This window comes from Opisthorchis viverrini (genome assembly GCF_000715545.1).
Source record: "Opisthorchis viverrini unplaced genomic scaffold opera_v5_21, whole genome shotgun sequence".
Lineage (NCBI taxonomy): Eukaryota > Metazoa > Platyhelminthes > Trematoda > Opisthorchiida > Opisthorchiidae > Opisthorchis > Opisthorchis viverrini.
In genome coordinates, this window is record NW_008751677.1 from 2,214,690 (window position 1) to 2,236,534 (window position 21,845).

Below are 21,845 nucleotides of genomic sequence, written 5' to 3' on the forward strand. Positions count from 1 at the left end.
TCTACGCTACCTGAGCTACCGACATTTTCCTCTATAGAATATATATATATATATCATAGCGTCAGAAAGGCTGTTTTCTAACCTTCCAACCGACGTTTTCCACAAATGGATATTCATATCAAGTAAAGTTAGGGTCAATACCTTCTTCTCAAGTAAGCTAGAGCCCCATTTAAATCGGCTGAAAAACATCTGAACTAACCAAGAAGTCATGTTTTTGGAAATGCCTGGAAGGCAATCTGTTGGAATTAATCAATGTTGGATAATGCTTCGTTTTTGACACACTTTCTTAGGGTGAATGGGGAAACAAACAGCGTAGTCTCACTTACTACCATGCAAAATCAATTTCAGGTCTCGGCAGATAAACTTTAACACCAGATGAGAACGCTGGCGCAAAACCAATGAAGACTATCTGAATAAAGCCTCCTAAAGGGAGGAAGAAAGAAATGGGACGTAGGGGAACTGGGGTCAGCCTAGGACAAACGTCCAATATGCATACACCCCAGGCATTCAGTCAGGCAATCCGGATAGAAACTGAGAGTACAAACACCACTGACGCCAAGTAGCCGCCATATCATCCATTGTTTCCCGTCAAGCACATGAAGAGTCAGGAAGACAAACAACACCAACAGTACCCAAAATTTCGTAACGTTGGCGTAAAAATGTCGCCCATCTTGGTAGGCGTTGACTCGGTGTGCATAGCGCATGATCAGGCCATTTTAGCTTGCTGCAGTGTTTGAGGAAAGTGCTGTCTACTACTTCAAAAACCCACCTCCTGAACACCTCATTCCGAAATGATTTAGTTTCAGTCAGGCTACCCAGGCTTCGGTGGTCAAAGGCAGATTCTCTGCCACAAGCGTACACCAAAACATTCCACACCGTAGTCTTGTAAACGCATCCTTTTTGGCCTAGTGAAATGCTCTATTGGCGCCACAAGTGGCACAAATTGACAAATGCAATTCAGCCTTCGATATTTGCTTGTAGCACCTCGTCAGGGCAGCTACTACCGACGAGGTACATATAGATTCCTGCAAATTCCATGGTCAAAGTCTAATTTCTGCAGCATGATGTTTTCACTCTGTAGACGCGAAACACATGCTAAATTACCTTCGGCGGCTTTTCAAGTAATGTTGGCCATTCCAGCTCAACCGCGAAAATGATGACAATGTCCTCTGCTTAGGGTAGGGGTTTTGTTCTGAGAGATCTGAACTTCTGGTGTTCACCTCATTATGTCATAAAAAACGGGAGTAAACAAGATTGGAGGGAGACCTCAAACTTGTCGGATGTTATTGCTTGTAAGAAAACTTCTGAAGAGCCTCCGAAGACACGCTCACAAACATGTTGGTACAAAGAGTGCATGATATTTACGAATTTTAGCGACATGCTCTGCAATGCAAGCTTGACGAAAAGTACTAACCGTTGGGTAGAATTGAGGCCACTCTTTAACTTAAGGAACACCAATATTGTAGGGTCCTGTTTGCAAGCCGTTGTAATGACATTTGACAGAGTGCGAAGATATGGTCCATACAATCCCTTCTGGAAAGAATCCTTCTTGTTGTTCTCTGGTCATTTTCAACACCGATGCTTGGCGGCCGCACAATTATGGCTTGTTTGAAAGACTTATTGCAAAGAACTTGATAAAAGTGGACGGGGAAGGGAGCTGATGCTAGGCTACCACAATTATTCCGAGGTGCCTGTAACCCCAGATAATCATCCAGGCGGAAAGTGAACAGGAACACTATTGACATCAACTGGTAGCACTATATTGGAGCAGAGATCCACCGGCAGCACTCAGATTTCATAATATCATCGGCTGTAAGCCTACCTAACTGTAGATTTTGACTGCAACGTCAAGGGCTATTGGAGGAATCCAACGACGCATCCACGGCAAAAATTATTGGGACATATGGAATTATTTAATCAGTTTCTTGAATTACACGTTATTATTTCAGAGGTACCACAGCAAGAATTCTTTCAAACGAACAAAACCTATTCTAAACGCAACATATCTGGAGGGCATAAAAACATGTTCTACATATGGTAGGCAGTGATATACAACCGTGGATAAGGTGGCAGATGCACTTTTAGAAAAATTTCAGATTCACGCTTAACTCGGTCCGTGATAAACAACCTCATATTTTTATGGCTGCGATTGCTATTAAGACTGTCTTCAAACCAGTGCTTAGGATTTCCGTCACAGCACTGGATAAAGAGAAAATGTCACAACCCTCGTGGATTTTCATGATGCTGCTAGACTACGCTCTAGAAACGAGCCTAGAAAGCTGCTCTTACTGGCCAAAGTATTTATTCCTTTGCTGTTAACTCGCCTCACTTCTCACGTGCGTAACGTTCTTGAGGGAGCTCAGAGTTCCCTACCAAGAATTTCTAAGCACCCGTTTCCTCAACAGGTTCAGTCTCAGTTGAATATTGTACTAGTTTACTGCCTCAGCCTGAACCCTATGAAAGCTGTGTTTCTAGCAAGCTTTTCTGTAAAGAACAGATGTGTTCGCAAAATTCCCATGAAAACGCAGCGCTTTCCTTGAATGTGTCGGCCGTTTCCCATTACAGACTTCACATTTGCAATGACTACACCGGGACCCCTAAGGTAACTGAAATGTATTCAATATTAGAGTGGATTGCATACATGTCTACATTAAGTTTAGAGGTGCTAAATTAGTTTAAACCTGAAAAATATGTAAATGGAAGAGTGATGGCCGTCGTTTAAAGACGAAGAATCTGAGAATGCGACTAAACTTGTAAAAATACTCAAAGAACGGTAGAATGTTATTCAGAAAACTCAGCCTTTCAAGATATATATTAACAAGTAAAACGAATTGCGCATTTCACATCTTTTATCTTAAGGAGACCGTCGATGTGACTCGCTCCCCCATCACACAAAATGTTACAGTCTTTCCTTGGGTGCAACATCAGGACTCCAGTCGAATTTCACGATAGCCTTCCACTTCAGCTTGGGAAGCGCGACCTGCAAAGCCTTCCATTTAGACACATCGCAACCAGGCTGCGACAGGCTATCCTACTTTTCAAATGGCCATGAATGCCTGAACGCCTGTGTGCGATCCACCCCCACGGAAAAACATTTACAAAGTAAGTGATATTCTTGCCCCAGAATTGCGGTTTATCGCGTATATATTAACCAAAATCTGTATACTTTTTTATAAATTACATACCTGCAGAGATAGGCTCTACTACTGTACTGCCGCTCCATTATTGGTGAACTGTGGAAAGACTTGTCTCAGAACCATCCGACAGAATGTACTCCACTCTGGTTTCAAACCATATTTCTACAAACTAAGACGAGCGTGACATTTGACAACAGCACTGGTGAGACCGTACCTCCTTGATTGCTATGACCATTCAACTAACACTGCGCGGTAGCCTGGAGTGAGGGAAGTTTCCCCAAATGGCATGCGCCCTGAGGGAACAGGTCGCGCCCAGAATCAGCTTGCTGAAAGCCTAACAGTTCAACCAGAGTACTTCATATACGAATACACACACGCATATGGTGAGACTCCTTAGCTCTTACTGCCTGCCACCTGACCTGACAGCTAACGGCACCGTAAAACTGATCATGACACGGAAAGTGACCAATATTATCGTCGTACTTTAGCTGCACTAGAACTCTATAGAGGCCACGCAAGGTTGCTATAGCGTTGAGACTAAAACGTCATAACGAAGGTGCTATGTATTGACATACGAATCCTTCAGTGGGGTGCGTTCGATCGTTTACGAACCAGTGTTATGGGTGATGGTCACCCTTCTCACCAGAGAATATGACCAAACGTCAAAGTAGTTGAAGTAAGAAGACGATGGAAGCACTAAATACACCGTAGTCGATTTCCGGTTATTTGGTATTTTTATAACAGACCAAAAAATGTGATGCCATACTTCTTTGAGTGTCTCCGGTTCTCACGAGACAGAGTGAATTTGTCCGCAGGGAAAAAGAGGCTCTGCAGTCACTCATAGAATTCCTTCAAACGTCTAATCAGCTCATATCCTCGCTTTGCTGCTAATAAATGGATACTGACCTTTCTCAACTTTCTTAAGTTCCTATTTTTGTCGTATCATCTGCGTACATACGCACTAATTGTTTGAATTGTTCTACGAGTGCAGACGCACAAACTTCCGTCTAAAATTTGTAATTAAACTTTCTGTTGTTTCCGTTTAACTTTCATCCACGAATTCCAATAGCAGTTATTCTGTTTTTTATCGGCACATAATTAGGAGAGTAATAGGTAAAAGTTTCATCTTCACTGACCTTGTTCGGCAGTGACGGTGGCGAGTTTCGAACTCAGGGCTATATGATATGCTGGACGATCCTACTCAGCACTCCACCGGCCGATTTTACGCATTTCCGAATTCTCACATCCAAACAGGCCAAGTTGCAAATGCGTGCAACTGACTAGCATTCAAAAGAGCGGACCTCGATCAATCTCGCGTTTGCTTTGTTAAGGCTTAAGTGGGTAGCACTGCCGAGGGAAATCAAGAATGCTCAGGCGACAGAAATGTGAAAACATGTTGGCTAACAACGTGACGCTAAGCATTCTTCGGAGTGTTGAGTGCCTGCTCTCAAGAAAGTATAGTGCCACCTGTGCACTATATTGCTAATTGGAACACAAGGTTCTTTGCAGTTAATCTGGTTGAAGTATACCGTTTATAAGAGCTTCAACCGACTCCCTGATTATTGCCAAAATGATTTACGAAAGACTTCTCCGCCAGTCCACATCTTCTGTTTACCATGAGAACTCTCTACTCCGGCTACGTTTTTGAGGAAATTCATTCAGTGTAGAAAGTCGTGCGTCCGTTGATTTCTGAATATTTTCATCATTAGCGCCCTGACGAAATGGTACAACCGTATCTAGGTTCTAGAGGAAAGGTTAACCCCACCAAACTCTTTGCAGTGTGGGCAATTAAAATCTACTGTACTGGGTGTGTCCCGTGGTTACAACAATCCCTTATTAGTTCGGTGTCGTTTTATTGCCCATTAAACAAACGTAGATCGCTGTTTCGCTCGGAAGACTCATGCAACCTGGTCTTGTGAGTCCGAACACGAGAAGACGTTCCGCTGGTCCTACTTGTCCGAGTTGAATCAATGTGTACAATTCTCGCAGTGCATTCACAACTCTACACAGCCGGGGAACAACTTTGCATCGCGTTCTGTTTGTGAGGCAACTTGCATGGCCACAAGCCTCGAAGGTAACATAAATAGTTTTACGGTGATTTTGAACCCTAATCATCAACAAACTTTTTGGTGGGCTGCAAAAATACATAATTTGCTGATTTGTGCTTTGGTACAATTAGAATTCTGTGTAGTGGTTATATTTCTGGATTCCTACTGAGTACGGTAAAGTTATTGCATTCAAGCTTGAAACTAGCATTTTTTGGCAATTTGAAGATCCGACCTCTCGTTATTATTGCATGGTTTCATAAGAATTACAGGTGCACACTGAGAGTACCAAGTAATGCTTGAGAAAAACAAAAGAAATAGATCATCAGCGTTTTGATTTTATGCCTCACTCCGTAACTGAAGACTGATTCAGCTCATATCAACGCACCCCACCTGTGAAGTAATAACCAACGGTAAAGCACTGCCTTCATAGGACAACTATACAGAGTAGGAAGGCTTAGTTACTCGCAATTTGCACACTTCTGAAGAATGCCCCCCCCCCCTAAAAGACACGAAAGCAAGCGTGTCTCTAGATTCCTTGAGTTTTGGGAAGAATGAAGGTATTAGCCAGTGTGCTGGTCTGATGAGAGGTCAGCTAGGCCAACATAATTTTGTTGGTTTCCAGTTATACCTTGTGTTATACGATGCGATTCAACAAACTAATGTGGCTGGATGTTATGAAGAATACTCGATTTTCACCTCACTCCCTATTGTAGAGGTATGCCAATTGCCAAAGGAGCGTGGTCCGTGTCATGCTACTCAGACTCGCTACTACTACGACGTCAAATCTGCAAAATGTAGGATGTTTCTTTACGGTGGCTGTCTTGGAAATTCAAATCGCTTTCTTTCAAGGCAGGAATGTGAGTCTGCTTGTGGCAAGTTCGCATCCCACATGATCAGTCATAACGTGACAACATTATCCGACGTCAACCAAGCTACATCCGGAAGGCATACTGCCCCACCGGTCCCGGCAGAGGTCTTTGACAAGATGAGAAGAATCACGCGACGACATTTCGACAATTTCCGTACGTCCTTCTTCTATTCCCTGTTTTTCCACACTAGTAACACAATCATTTATGCTTTTTGTCACGTTATGGTCACTATTATACCGAAGTGTGCGGCCCACAGGACAAGTTTATCTTAACCCTATGTCTGATCTACTTTCAAGACATTATGGGAAAAGGCGAAAGCTAAACTGCTGACAATTCAGACATCGTGATTTCATTGCCAAAAAGCTTTGTCACTTCCTCACAGTATGCTGGTCGAAATCGGCCAGATCTTTGCACGTGAAAATTAGTTCCTCAATTGCAGTAAATAATCTTTTGAGGGTGACTCATTATTTATCGTGGTTTTACATATCTTCGACTCTCCTCCTTCATTCTTGATGATTAAACTAATTGGCAATGAAGTTTAAAAATTGTCGGTGAGATATTTGCCTATCTTAATCAAAACGGAAAAAGGGAGGAAGAAGGCGAGGGCAAAGAAAGGCACCTGAGCATCTACTCTAATCAGCCATGTATATAATAACCTAGTTTTAGACGTCTGTTAGCCACCAATATATGAAAATCTACAGTTGGAAACGACATTGAATTACGTTATCTGTGCTCTGGATCGATATTGTGACCACAGCAGCCCAAATGATCTGGATTGGGGCCACAGTTTCCGCCTCATGTTTTGTTCTTCTGGCTTTTCATTCTGACGCAAATGTGGTGCGCTAAAGACAAATAAAAATCAGCTGGTCGGAGTTGGTTTAGGTCCTGAGTAATGAGCTGAAACAGTTTAGAGTTTCTGTGAGAACTAAAGTTCAGCCTGATGCTCGCTTCGAATATCTGCCGAGGCTGCCCCTGTCCATCTCACCGTAGAAAACGCATATGTAAAACTCTCATGGAGTTTCCAATTATCTTCGCATAGTGTCTGTTAAGAAAGTAGTATTTAATTTGTTATTTCCGCTGGAAGTAGAGTAACCGATGCTACTTGGTAAAAGTAATGGTGTGTGTTCAAAACGCCAGACTTGTTTTTCTCTCAGTAGACTCTTTGTTCGAACTCTAGTAATGTGATATCTTCCTCTTGATGTTACTTGTGCCGGGTGCTAACGTGTACATCCAGCCTTTGTTGGTTTGCCATGCCACAAAAGTCTGATTTGGTAATGGTGGTATACATTCAGCAATCAAGTTGAAGGTGTATTACGGGCAGTGAGCATTCTGGTGCCAGCTCACTATAACAGTCGCTATTCTGTAGACGAAATACACTACTCATAAGTTCGGTTAAGAAGGCAATCAAGTTGTGGGTGCATTACGGGCAGTGAGCATTCTGGTGCCAACTCACTATAACAGTCGCTATTCTGTAGACTAAATACACTACTCATAAGTTCGGTTAAGAAGACCACAAAAGATCGATTCAGCAAGTAGCCCGTTAAAACCAAATTGGTTTGCAGATACGTATTTGGCTAATTGCCATTCTTTTTGAGAAAGTATTTTTGAAAAGCATGTTGCTGACACCTCAATCACATTTCGAATAAAGCAACAGGTCACTCAGAAAATCTATTGCCTCAGTTTGTCAAAATACAACCCGAAAACCTACTAGACTTTAACGTAGATTGATTAATCGGTCTTCGGCTCAATCGAAGTTGTATGTTGAAAAACGGATAACGAAACAAAAACTGGAGTCGAGGTATGCTGTTTTTACTAGTGAAGGTTACAGAATAGAACTGACATGCCGACTTGCTGCATAATAGTTTTATCAATTCATCATGCACATCACACTCATTCTGGCAGCAAAAACACGAAATAATTGTGACCGCAGTAAACCTCTTGTCTTTGATAATCATTGGTAATAGTCCTTATAAACTATTTTCCCTTACTAAAGCTTGGGACTTGTGTTTGGAAAGCCATTGGTATGGAACCTGTCCAACCTCGACAAGATACCATGCGATTTCCAGTGGATATCCATTCACCCAGCTCACTCGGTTCTTCTACGACCGACGACTTGGAAAATGCCAACCGTTCACCTACACCGGATGTGGAGCCAGGGGGAATCATTTCGACACAGCACAAGGATGCAAAGAAGTTTGCGAGGACCGCCTTCGTAATCCAAGTAAGTTTGAGAGATCTCCGGGCATCACTAAGTAAAAAGTGTTGCCTACGAAAATGTTTGCTTTTGTATAGCGTAGACTGCGAGTCCCGTATTCACAGTGGTAAACGGCATCTGTAGCTGAATTTATAAACAGGTTCAGCGACAAACAAACAACGTTTTCAAGCATTCTTATGTTGAGTAAAAAGAGCGACGACGCCAACATCTCATGGGAGTTTGAGCAGTGCACATTGAGTAACATCGCAGGATGGGGAGTAGCAAAAGCTTTTAAATGACATAAAATCAGGACAGGCACCGTAAAGTGGTTAGCTTCTTTTTTTACCTGTCTAACATTTCGTTTGCGGTTGACAGCTGATTACCATAAAACACCCAAACACTTTCTACCTGTCCCTCATTTTAAGTAGCTACCATCCTAGTGTTTCTAGTGAAAACTAATTGCCGTAATATCTGAGTAGTTTTTGGTAACGGTACGGGAACAAGACTCGCTGGAAACGGTCATCATTCAGAATTTAACGAGAATGGCTAACAGGTATGCGCGTATTTGTTCTACGGGTTCGTATACAATCTGATAGTATCCGATAAGCCATAAGATAATAAAATTGCCAGCTGCAAAAAAATTTATATGAATCTGAAAACTGATAACTCCTTGTTTTAGGAAAGTCCAAATACGGTGGATAGATATATTACTGAGCAACATTGTACCTCTGAAAAAACACGCAATATAAGTTAACGAGTTGATCGAATCGTAATGAAGATAGGTACCAGTCAGCCAGGTCGTTGAAGACCAACGCCGGCGAACTAAATTATTGCTGAATGTTACCTAATGATTCTCGTCCGATAGTAAGGTTGACAAAGAATTTGAATCGTTTTGCAACCTCGCTGTTCCAGTTGAGGTTACCACAGTTTTTGCGGGTTAGTTATTTCTACGACAGGTTGACATGTATTGAGTCGCGTATGGTCGACTAGAAATCCAAAGTCCATTTCATTATACGCCTACACTAATGGGCAAACCGCATCACCTGTCAAATCGGAAGACCTAAAACCACCATCCGAAAGTTCCATAGTTCTGCTGGAGATTTCCACCTCTTCGGTCAGTCTGCCATGAGGTTGGTGAATCTTTGACGAGCGCCCGAAGTTCACTGACGTTACTCGGTGGTGAAAGGAAGAAGGTCTTCGCTTCGGAAATGCCAACTGACCGGTTACAGACCATTGAACAGGGAAGCAAAACTATAATCTGCATCTTAGTTACAAAAACTGGACACCGATCTTCTCCCGAATGAGTCTTCTTGAACTTTCCTGAAGATTCACTGACTCCACTCATTCGTCGGTCAAATCCAAGCAAATGTTACAAAGTGGCTCCCCGAATTCCGCAACAGATCTCCCTTTTTCAATAGACGCAAAGCGACATTCTACGGACAACACATACTACTCGCGTGCCTTCCCATCAGTAGTATCACCGTTACAGTGGTAGTCAATCCCCTTTTGTGCTCAATGATTCCAACTGGGTGTCACGTAGATTATACTGCCCTCGTTGGGTTGCATTTTGTGTAAAGACGCTTTCTGGTTCAGTTTTTTAAATGTGCAACTGCGGTGAACAGAGGATCTGCACCTGCTGGGAAGTTCCCCTTATATTCATAGACTTTTGATGTTCTTGGTTCTTTCTTCCCATTCTCCATTGGGCCAGCCTGCGATCACAAATGCTCAAAATAGAAAGGTCTAAATAACTCAAAGGCATTTTATTGCTCCCGTTTGGACTGATGTTGAGTTAGCTTAATTTGTATATTAAATTCTTTGTTCGCGTAAATATCAACAAAGTGACAATATCGAATACCAGCCAACCCGAAGATGCTTGACTTGGTTAGGCCGCAAAATACTACTCGTGGGGCTACGTCGCTGTAAGAACACCGGTTGAAAATAACACAGCAAAAGGGTGGAATGCACAATAGCTTGTCTCCCAGAAAATCTTCAACAACTTGTCATCAATATGGCCTATTCTGGAACAGCTACGGAATAATGCCGCCATCTTTTTGGCTTACACGCCGTTGATGAATAGCAAACAGGTTCATGCTGTTGCGAGTCATGGATGCGCAAAAAAATCGTTCAAGATAAAATAAATAAAATATTGCCGCTGCCTCGCAAATGCTGTTCTCTGTAGAACAGAAGGTATACCATACGAATTCTATAAGTTTGTTTCCTATGAGAAGCTGCTCTCTTCGAAATTTTCTGAAGGCCTTTTTGAATTAACATGGAATATGGCTGCATAAATTGATAAACCACGATGCGGTTGACAGGATGACGCGAAGATTGACACCAAGCCGACGTGAAGACAACTCATTCAGACAGGACGAAAATGAGTTGTTAGAATTGTGAGTATTTGTGAGTTTAAAACAGAAAGAGTAACGGGCGTCGATATTAGTTTGAAAAATGTGTTTTGTATAACTCCTGACAATAATGATATTTTGTTCACGCAGTATGTCCTTGTAGTATGACCTGCGTCATTTTTACGTACAATCTCACTGTACGAAAAGGTCGTACCAAGCGGATCACAAAAAGACAGCTTCGACCTAGAGAAAATAGAAAATACATGTATGGGACAAAAGCTTTTAACATATATAGCAGTTCTTATAGATGACCGAAATATGTTCCATTTCCCACGTGCTTTAATGTCCGGGAGATTTTTGGCTCATTGTTTAAGCAACTGGAGTAAGAGGACACTCCGACTTGAAATATTTTCCTTACGCAAAACAAGCGCAATTTTTATCAAGTTCTTCTTTGAACCGTTGAAAATCTGGAAACAGTAGATGCAAAAATCAGGGGGTGTGTGTGTGGAAATCTTCCCGGATTCAGTATGCCTCACCCAAACCAGGACATGTAAATGTCGATCACACCTTTACCAGATTGCATTTTGTTCGTTTAGCAATGCAGTTGGAAGACGGGATCACAAAAATGTTACAAGGAACACGTGAAAAATTGCCACTGCTGCATGACATGATGTACGTCAAATATGCTGCAGTCACTGCAGTGCGCTTGAGGATAAAAATGATACCGTTATGCCAGGCAACGCTAGTAAGTGAAGAGTCATTGGCACTAGCTTTAGCATAGATATCTGTCTTATTTGACAAATGAGAACTGTTACAAGTGAAAATAAAGGCTACAGGATTTAGAGATATTCGTGTAAGTGTCAGCGGTCACAAATGTCGTTTGCTTTCGAAATCGTTCCTCCTCGTGCCTTCACAAAAATCAAATATCACGTCGGACGCCACAGTACAAAACTTTGAACTCCGCACTACGGTTACACGGCTAGATAAGTTGCGTGTGAAATGTCAGAAAATTAGTGGAACTGAACAATGTCAAGAAAATCTAAATTATTCTTAAAAGCGTCTGGTAAAGCTGGGATGGACTGAACACTAGCATGTTCTTCAGGTGCTGCCAAACACAAGAATGGAAACTGCCAGTCAAACCACTTATCCGCCAAGTTACATGTGAATACTGACTTTAACGTGACGACCTAAGTGAGGGAAGGTTGTCGTTTTTTTTCCTCACAGGCGGAGACTCTCGTCGTGCCGATTCCTACGTAACAGGTACTTTATCGCGCGTTCTGTTTGATAGAAATATTTTATAGCATCTTTTACAAGTTTTATCCGAACTATTACATAAAGTTTCGCTGTCTGTAGGAAACAACCAAACCCCAAAAGATAAAAGCCATTTTGGGCTGCTACCAAGTCTATGTGACAAAATTTCCATGAGCAAAAGATCAAACTAGATGAACGAAGGTCATACAAAATATGTGGTTGGTTAGGTGACACACAAGAAATAGCTACATTTGAGGGCATCAGAGGAAAGAATACTAGAACACAGATTGAATATTTGGCAAACTTTCATGAACCTTTCTACAGAGATCCTGTTTCAGCGCCACTTCCTGAATAGAATAAGTGTGCGAACGTTGCACGGCAGTGTCGTCCGGCATTTTAGACTTTAACAGGATAATTGTGTCGGCCACAGCCGAACTTATGTGGTTTGCTCTGTCGCATATCACGCGATTTTCTAGGACCACCCTGTTCCACTAAAATTTTGTAAGTAATCAAACGGCTTGTGTCATTTAAATCAGACGGGACCAAGTATCTCCGAGGCGACAAAATTACCCGAGCATAAAGGTAGTTGTGGCACTGAAAAAAAACGAAGTGGTAAAATCCTCTCAAAAATTACACACTTAGCTAGAGAACGAAGATGAACCAAATTAAGAACCATCCCCACTCCATGGGGCTTCGGAGATTTGTGCCGATACAACCAATATGAACTACCGAATTTGCCGTTAGGTTATAGGGTATGCAGTGTGCTGCCCAACATGGATGTCAGATTGAGTCGTTGAAAAACGGGTTGAATATAGAACGAACCACCAGCAGGCTTATCGAAACTAGTTGATCTACCAATCAAAACCAAGGACAAAATCTCGTAACACAGAGCCCAGTGCAACAAAAAACTAACCACATCACACATAAAGGTATCTAAAAGGTCACTCATTAAAAAATACTAGACGACGGTTGCTAGGCGGTGAAATTAAAGCTATGTGACAATGATGTGATGCCAAAGGATACCCATTTTTGGACAAGGAACAAGATGGCGTGCGACAAAATCTCAAGTACTACTTACTGTTGTTGTTGTGTGCTCTACTGCGCAGTTATACGGGCACACATCCAGCAACAACTTCCATTGCCACACCTCTTTTTCATGATCTTCACGTTTTCATACGACTGACATCAGCATTTGGGCGAACCAAACATCAAATCGAAATCAGCTTATTTGCACACAGTCAATAGGAACCTAATTTTTCTGCTAAGAAAAACGGATTCCAGATGTTAAGTCTTTCTTAAACCCAATTTAGTACTTTACCAAAGAAAACAGGCAAAAAGAGCAGAACCGATGTTCTACGTATAAACGGTTTTCTTCTTCAGTAAAGCGTGCAAGTAGGTGCAAACTTAAGGAGGATAAACGAACTCTTCCTGATGGAACACACTTCATATATCTTTGTTGAGAAACTATTGACGGCTCATCGGCAGTTCCGCCCTTCTTGAAGACCCTCAACAAGGAAGCGCCATCACCCCAACGTTCTACTTGAACACCGAAATTCACGCAGTTTACGAAAGACGTATCTGTTGATTCTTCTATTTTATTTTTATGTTGTACAACGTGATTCCCCCTTTTCTGTTATGTCGGTTTTTCGCCTGTACCACCCTTCTTGTTTTTGACCTGAATATTAACCGTTCTCTGACCTTGTCATCGGACGTGTTGTTTAGGTTCACACGTGGTTTCGCTAGCTTGTAAACATGTGGCTTTGAGTCAGTGTGGATTTTGAGATCCGTTAGGAATTATCAGTTCCTAAACCCAGGTATAGAAGCCGACATAGTCCCACGATTTGGGGTTTGTAAGGTTTTATTATTGTATTTATAGCACCGCATTTGTAGATAAACCTCCATTTGAACGATTCGGCTTTTGGGGTTTTGCGCGTAACTTGACGTGGTCCAACAGATTGCTGTTCCAAATATGGTACAAACTGAATACTGGGGAGACTGTTGTTGAAGAAAAAGGAGAATGTCATAAAAGTCTTACGCGTATAGCAACTTAGCTTGTGAGCAAGGGTACTTACTTAAGCTTGAAATTGTGCGAGCAAAATCTGGAACCCATCGTGATTATGCATCTATATTTTCTTTCCAAATCTCCTGACAATGGATACTCAGTGTCTGCCTGCAAACGCTATATTTTCACCAATTATGTTTCTAAGTACACACAATAAAAGTTAATTATGTTAAGCAATGTATTTTCAGGTTTGTAACGTTCGTGGTTTCAAATCATGTGTCTATGGTTTCTTCGTTTTTACTCTAAATTAACAATAGAGTCATGTTTTCAGCCTAACTGGAGAAATCTGTAGGCCTCAGAGGTACCCTACACACAGTAGTCCTCTCCAAGATGTGACATCGCTGAGCTGAGGGCATCTGAATGATAGCCTATTACTGGGAAAAGTGCATCTCTGGCGGACAATTTGCACCTTTGTGAAGTTCCCAAAGTAGCAGACCTAAATTGCCTACAAAACTGGACACATCTCTTTGGAGTGTCATGCCAATGGTTAACCAGCTCACAAGTCAACTTATCAAATATCGCTTATATAGTCTAATTTATTAATAAAACTGCATCACCTAATTGTTCTGTTCACAGAAAGTGCTCGCTGTCACCAGGTAAATGACAGAAACCTCTGTTCAGGCAGTGGAGTGCAGGGCTGGGCCTTTAATCAGTCGATTGGAGATTGTCAAATGGTTGAGGTCTGTCCCACAGGTGTGATCATCGAACCAACTGGGTCAACACAGTTTGCTTGGGATATTCTACGAAGACGCCGCACCAGTCACTGGTTGGGCACATTACATGCATCGACAGGTCAAGCACCGCAGGGTGTATACGCCACTCGCAGTGCCTGTCAGTATCACTGTCTGCCAAAACCTCCAAGAGGAACGGATGCCCAAAGTGAGTTGAATTTTGTTGAAATATATGTATGCGGCTGACTAAATGCCCCAACTACCTTAGTCAGTATATTTGACCCAAATACTCGCTGAATGATGTCACTTGGCTTCATTGAGGCTTATTTCCTGACAACTTCATTTGAAGGCACAGTGTCAAGGGTGAGACAGTCCGAGAATTTAAACATAAGCATTCAAACATTGCCAACTAAATCAAGGTCACTGAGGTCGGATGTGACTTTCATCACATTCGGATGAGGATGGGGGAATAGGATACAGGAAATTTACTACAATGGAACACTCTTCGGTTGCTAATTTAGTCTCCTAAAATTGCTAGCTGGTTGAGTGAAATCCGTGAATTTCTTCTCACGTATTGCTTCCGCAACTCGTGTATGTTAAAGAGCGTAATTTTTAGCCGCTAAATTCTACCTAAACACCAACCAGTGAATGTGGCTTTTCTGGTGAACACAGAAGTCGTAGATAGCGCAGCAGTCATATGAAATTTTGGGCGATGAGAATGGACTTGTCAGGGGCTATTTCCTTAAGGGAATCGAGATTAATTACTAAACGTAACATCTGTTTCGGCATGTTTGCTTGTGATGCAGTCCTAAGCATTTTCATCGCGCACCAACCAGTCAGAACGCCCACAGCCTTTCGCCACCTGAGCGCCATCCGGGATCCATTTTGACAGTGGCTATAAGCTACTTGTCTACTTGTCAGTAGGTAATAGCTAAGTTTCGTTTGAAACACATGAAGCCAAAATTGTCCGTTGTGGGAAAAATAGGCTAGAATATGCCACGTTGAATGATAGCACATCAGTGCACAATTCACTTGTTTACAATAGCACATTTTTATTATGTTCGACATTTACCTACCAAACTTGGCTGGTGCGTCTGCTCGGTAATTCTGGCTGAAATATCGACCGGTGGAAATGTCCTTTAGTGATTCAATGGGACGTACCATATATGTTGCCTGCTTGATACAGGATACGTGGAAGAACGCCTGTCGCTTTCACCCTAGCTAAACACTTACCAATAAATATGTGGGGAATTATGGGTAAAATTACCTTATAACTCCCCATAATTCAAACAAACTCCGGGTTTCAGTATCGTAGTTGAACGCAAACGATACGATGAGCAGTGTAAGGTTCTATCACCATAATCGCATCATCCGTTCTCTAAATACCATTACTGAAATAGACGAGAAGCATTTCGTCGAGGCCCGCCGAAAGCCGTGCTGGGGATACCTTTCTTTCATCAAAGTAGATAATATAACTTAAAAGCAGAGGGTGCTAGTAATCCTAGTTCCTAGTTTATGGGTGGTGATTTGTTTATTTACGTCTGTTTCACTTGGGAACATTCAGCAAGCGTATCCTAACTGTGGCTGCATCTTCACTTTGCAGGTAGGATGCCCTTTAATTTTCTCTACACTATCAGTCTCTTTGTTGTGACGTTGGTTTGCATAAAGTACTGTATGACATCAACTATATCTGCAAATGACTATCGGGAGACACAACTTAAGCGGGCTTAAATGTTAAGAGTTGGCCTGTCACTGGCCATTCAAACCAGAATTGACAATAGGACAGTCTCATCTTCCATCCAAAATAAATGTAAAGAACAAAGCATCTCCCTCGGGCCGGGTTACATATTTTTCCAGGAAGATGGCATCAGGAGCTCCAAAAGTACCAGCGTTAGTGTACCGGATTCGAATGAATGAGATTACGGATAAATTGGTTTTGTTGTATGCTGTATGAAATAATGTAGTGGGGTAAGTTAAGAGGTGTCATGCAGTTCGACATTCAGCGCTTCAGTTGTTGATCAAAAATGAGGAACAAGTTATTCACCTTCGCAATGCTCTGTAACACATCTTACCGCCAACGGAAAAAATCCGTATCCCGGCAATAATTACGCCCACCTTCGGGAGTGTGAAAATGTAGGAACGATTCCGACTGTTGACTGATAGGTAGGTTCCCGATATTGATTGTTTCCAGTAATCCATTGGGCCACGTGGAAACCGTACTCAGCACTCGGCGGAGAGATCATATCTGACAATCCCATACCACTCCATGACAACTGTTATAAACTGTTAAAATATCATGGTCGCGGGTTTACAGACAATAAAGCATTACACTTCTTCAGTCTGTAAATAAGTTTTTCTCTTATGTGTCGAAGATCCTACAGTAACTTACTTTTCAGTCCCCAGAGGGTGGTCTTATTAGGAGTGAGATGACTCTCGTTTTACTAAAGCTCTGCTCTTTGTTGCTAACACGTGGCTAAGCTCAAGAAAGACACGATGCTTGCGTTTGAAACAAATATGTGGGGATTTTGATGTATCCTTTCAAGAGGAAAAAGTCCAAAACAAAGCTGTGAATAAAAACATGACATCAGTTATCTTTTTTGACAAAAATGTCTATGCAAACCTACAGCATGTTTGCAGCTTGACATACCGCCTTAACTTCTTCTCTGATGTCTATTGCATTTTCCACCTTTGTTATCTGAACAGCTTATAATGCCTCACACCACATACTTTATTGTTCCAGTACAGTGGGCCAAGCACCCAAAGGCGTGGTAAACAGGTCCTGTGCCCGAAAGCCGTCATCTGTGTGCCACAGTTTCAAACTAGGTTGCAAATATCGACTGATTAGTGGTGATTCAATTGTTTCACTCGGTCTGTGTAGGCGTGCTAACCAAGCCATAGCGTGCCAGGACGTATCTAGGCTATTTACCACTTGGAATGCTAAACTTTGAGGTCCCCCACATACCAAAGCGACCAATATGTTGGTTGCCAGACTGTTGTATCCCGGCGTCGTAGCCAGCAATAGTTCGCGGAAATAGCCGCCATCTTGTTTGTTATATGGCCATCCATTAGGGCTAGCATAACTTTTGCTGACCGGATAGCAAATATCTACCAGCGCCAATAACACGGGTGGAAGTTTCTGTTCGTCTGTCTGCAATATGCTTCAAAATATTGGGATGAACAGGCACATTAACCGACGATGATTTCAGAAATAACTGTGCATTCTTTGAATTCTGCAATGTGACTTCAGAAATATGCAACTCATGTCGGCCTAATTAGGACTGCCACGCTACTACTTGATAAAATTGTATTTTTGGACACGATGCGACGATGTCAAATATTTGACAATCAGAGCTTTTGCAGAGGAAGTGGCGTAGCGCTAGGCAAACCTCATATTCGGATGGCAACGCAATACTTTGTCTGGCAGTCTAAGTTGATTTGCGTGTGTCTTAATACATTACTCTTTAAACTGACAACATCATATTCTAGGATGATATGGACTAGCTGTTGCATCCGTGGAAAATGCACTTTTTACATGTATAATGGCGTTTGAATTTTCTTGAGAGCGCCAAAGCTAGATAATTCATGCAACTTACGTCCATCACATTGTGAAAATCTATGGCGTTCTCCAGCGCGTTTTTTTTAAACTGGTGACGAATGTGAACCAAATTTGTCCCGTTTTGAGGAGCCCTATCAGCGTTCGAACATTTTGGGCGTGAGCAGTGTGTAAATATTATGCGCACGCATGCAAATAGTTTTATGTAAGCATAGTCTAGCCACTCAATAGAAGCATTTTGACCCCGTATAATGGTAAACACATTTTTGTTAAACGTAGCGGTAAAACTAACTGGAGACGCAAGCGTTTCTGAAAGAGAAGCATTAGATGAGTAGTGTCCGCGGTTTCACACCGATGCGTCGTTCATTTCATCTTTAAAACTTTCAGATGTGTGCCACATGAATCCAATCGTAACCGTGCCGTTCGGATGTAACGCGATGGTTACCCGCTGGTACTTCGAACCACGTGAGGCCAGTTGTCGTAGTTATATAACTTGTCCTCAATACGGGAACAATTTTCCAACAGAACAAGCCTGCCGATCAATCTGCATGCCAGCTCATCCGCTTGGTAAGTTTTATTTGGCCGATGGCAGAAAGTGTCTAGACAGATTCATCCTTTGCGACGTCCTTTCTAAGACTTGCGGTATCGCTAGGCCGACCCAGCGTTTCACTTTACTTACAACGCTCTGTGCTTAAGAGAACCTCACATCAATACATCAGATTCACTTGAAACGATTGAGCTATAGTATACCGCTCGGTAGAAAGAACGCATTGAGCTTATGACAAAGTCAAATAAAATTTGTCTTCTCGGACAGGATAAGAAGAGCTCGTCCGGCATTCTTAAGCGCAGCTGGTGGACCTACGTTTTTCTGGTCCTGTCTGCCTCTGCTGTAGTTATTCTGAGTGAAAAATGTTAGCTTAGAACTAAAAAGCTATGTTTTGGAGTATATCTGATCACAATAACTGCTGAGGGTCAGGTTCAAGATAATCATCCCAACAACTTATTTGTCTTCCGGGTTTTTACCTGAACACCTTGTGTTTTCTGTTGGATTACTCGACGATACTCAAGGAGACATTCACAGAGCAAAATTCTCCCCTTCGAAAGTGACTGATTTCTAAATGAGTAGTAATTTCCCACAGAATGAAGTGCCCAATTCATAACATAGAAAGATTAGGACCCAGAAAACTCGTCATTTCTCTTGGATTCTTTCTAAACCGAAGGTTTTTACACAGTGCTGAATAATATGCGTCCCACTATTATGGTTAATCGTGAACAAATAGCAAATCTAGGCTATCTGTCAGACACTGAAACATCGACGAGTTTGGATGAGCTGTTAAATTCAGGTGAAAGTGAAATTAGGTTTCATAACTTTGATTGTGGTGCAGTAAACCAACCTGGCGGGAACTTCCTACAGATGTGACAAGCCATATCGAAACACGTTTTACGGAATCGATAAACCTATCCCCTCATTGACCCGCCAAAGAAACTATCACTCAGTAGTTTTGTATCCTATAGCTTTCTGCTTTACTGACGGCCTGTTAAAGTGGGGTACATGCACGCGAGCAAAATGAGTACAGATATGACTGTGGATGAGCACATACTCGGAGCCTGTCCCGGCACTTTCACAGAACGCGGCGTTTATTGACTCCTCATGATCAGATTCAACGGCCGCAACTGACTGAGATTTTGTAAACTTCAGTCGTCTCGTTGAGTTTTCGCGGCCGATTAGAATGTGTCCGAATGCACCAAGAACGAATTCAGTTGAAGGGAACCATGTTTTTGCTTCTCAGAGACTGGCCAGTAAACGCTCAATTCCGCACAACGCACGATAAGACATTGTAGAGATTTCGACGACCCAGTCACTTAGACAGCTACTCGGGTTGACATATCCCGAATGTAGATGTTTACCCAACACCAACGATATGGCATTTCCCAAGGGACCATGTTCCTCTATATCACGTACAAGACAGTAATATAGAACAGCGCAAACGGTAACAATAACCGACGGCATAAAACAAAATATTGATTCCAGATTATCCAGTAGAGTATGATTCATGCGTAGTTTTTACAGTAACATCGCCTGACGATCGAGTGCAACCTCGGCATTGCGCGATATTTGAGCGGACTCCCATGTTGACAAGATACCGACTGGTAGTTTGTTCTGAAGAATTGCACGAAGTAACTGGAAGTGTTCGAGAAGTAATCTGGGTGAGACTGTTTCTACTTCAAAGTGTACGTGCATGATGAAATGGCTGGAGGTGCAGATTCGACGAAACCCCCTCGCTGGTATTCTTCCACTTGCTGTGCAAAACACAGGCTATCTTGAGTCTCGTTTTAAAGACATTCAACAAAATTTCTTCTGTTTTTGAATCAAGCACTTTGGGACTTTTGCTCAAAATTCGCAATTTATTGATTGTGCCTAAATTTGACTCCGAGGTTTCCCACTCATAAAACGGTTAACCACTGTTTAACCATTGATCGCATCACACAGTACTACACCTTATACTATTGAGATGTTCACTTGCGAAGACGGATCAATTAGTAACCTGGCTGCTCGGGCATCCTCAGTACGCTTCCGTTTTATGATCTGTGTTCTTTACTGAGGGACCAGTATGCTAACGACAAGGTTTCTCAAACGCTGGGATACCTCAATTTTTAATTACCAGTGGGCAAATACTCCCAAATTTTCACCAATAACATATGCAGTTAGCCACGCTTGTTAGGCAGAAACAAAATAACAGTAGAATAATCGATATAATCTTTCACTAGTCAAGTGATGCCAGCGTTTATGCACCATATCTACCCTAACTTACTTATTTTCGATTATGAATACACGAAACAGATGTTTGCCGTCTGCCACGGGATCACGGAGGTTGCTCTAAATTCCAAACCCGCTGGCACTATGACATGAGCAAGAGAGCATGCGTGCCCTTCATCTACGGTGGATGTTTTGGAAATTCAAACAGATTTTTATCAAGAGCAGAATGTGAAAGCTTTTGCACATCACGTGATGTGTGTCGACTTCCACTACAGGTGAGAATCACTCTGGTCATGTTTCAGGTCTATAGTCAGGGTTCACTACGGTTTTCATCTTTATTCCCCAGGTTATGATCTTAGTAAATAGAGTATGTAGCAGGTCAGTTAGAAATTTATCCAAACAACTGAAGGCCATCCTGAATTTGAGAACAGACACGTTTCCAGTAGGGTCACTAAACGTCTCTTCGTTTGGAACCACTGACCTAATGTAATGGGACGACGATCTGAGGCAAAGTAGACATATACACAATGTATTATGTAGCTATTGAATACGACTGCTGGACTTTCCTCAGTTCACTTTTGCAACAATGTGAATAGGTGTCAGACAACACATCTGTATCAGTTCAAAGGATGTAGCCCGGAGCAGTTCTGCATTGCGAAGCTGGTCGATCCGAATCAGGTTTCAAACCACACCAATGAATGTTGCATCAGAATGTGTACACCTCTCACTAGGATACAAGCAATCTTTAAGCATCTCAGCCAATTTTCTAACGGATTCAGAGTATCACCACTCGAACCACTGATACAGATTCAGATTCAATAAAATACCAATCTATGTTACTGAGAATAACTAGTTATCCCAGAAGCATAATCATTTAGGGCTATATATGCTGAAAAGCCAAGAAGCACTGTACAGCTGTTTCATCCTTATTGGAAATCATCAGCAGTGCGCATCTCA

The 21,845-nt window shown here is 42.1% G+C and overlaps 1 protein-coding gene across 1 annotated transcript in view; it reads left to right on the forward strand.

Moving 5' to 3' along the window:
* T265_01912 (hypothetical protein) overlaps positions 1–21,845 on the forward strand; it is a gene marked incomplete at both ends in the record, with an annotated part of 84,180 nt that overhangs the window by 41,920 nt on the left and 20,415 nt on the right. The window contains 7 exons of the mRNA XM_009166038.1: positions 2,860–3,102; positions 5,014–5,211; positions 5,899–6,207; positions 8,048–8,275; positions 14,483–14,785; positions 18,518–18,697; positions 20,973–21,163. Of these exons, the coding sequence (XP_009164302.1) occupies positions 2,860–3,102; positions 5,014–5,211; positions 5,899–6,207; positions 8,048–8,275; positions 14,483–14,785; positions 18,518–18,697; positions 20,973–21,163 (1,652 nt within the window). The remainder of the gene's footprint in view (positions 1–2,859; positions 3,103–5,013; positions 5,212–5,898; positions 6,208–8,047; positions 8,276–14,482; positions 14,786–18,517; positions 18,698–20,972; positions 21,164–21,845) is intronic.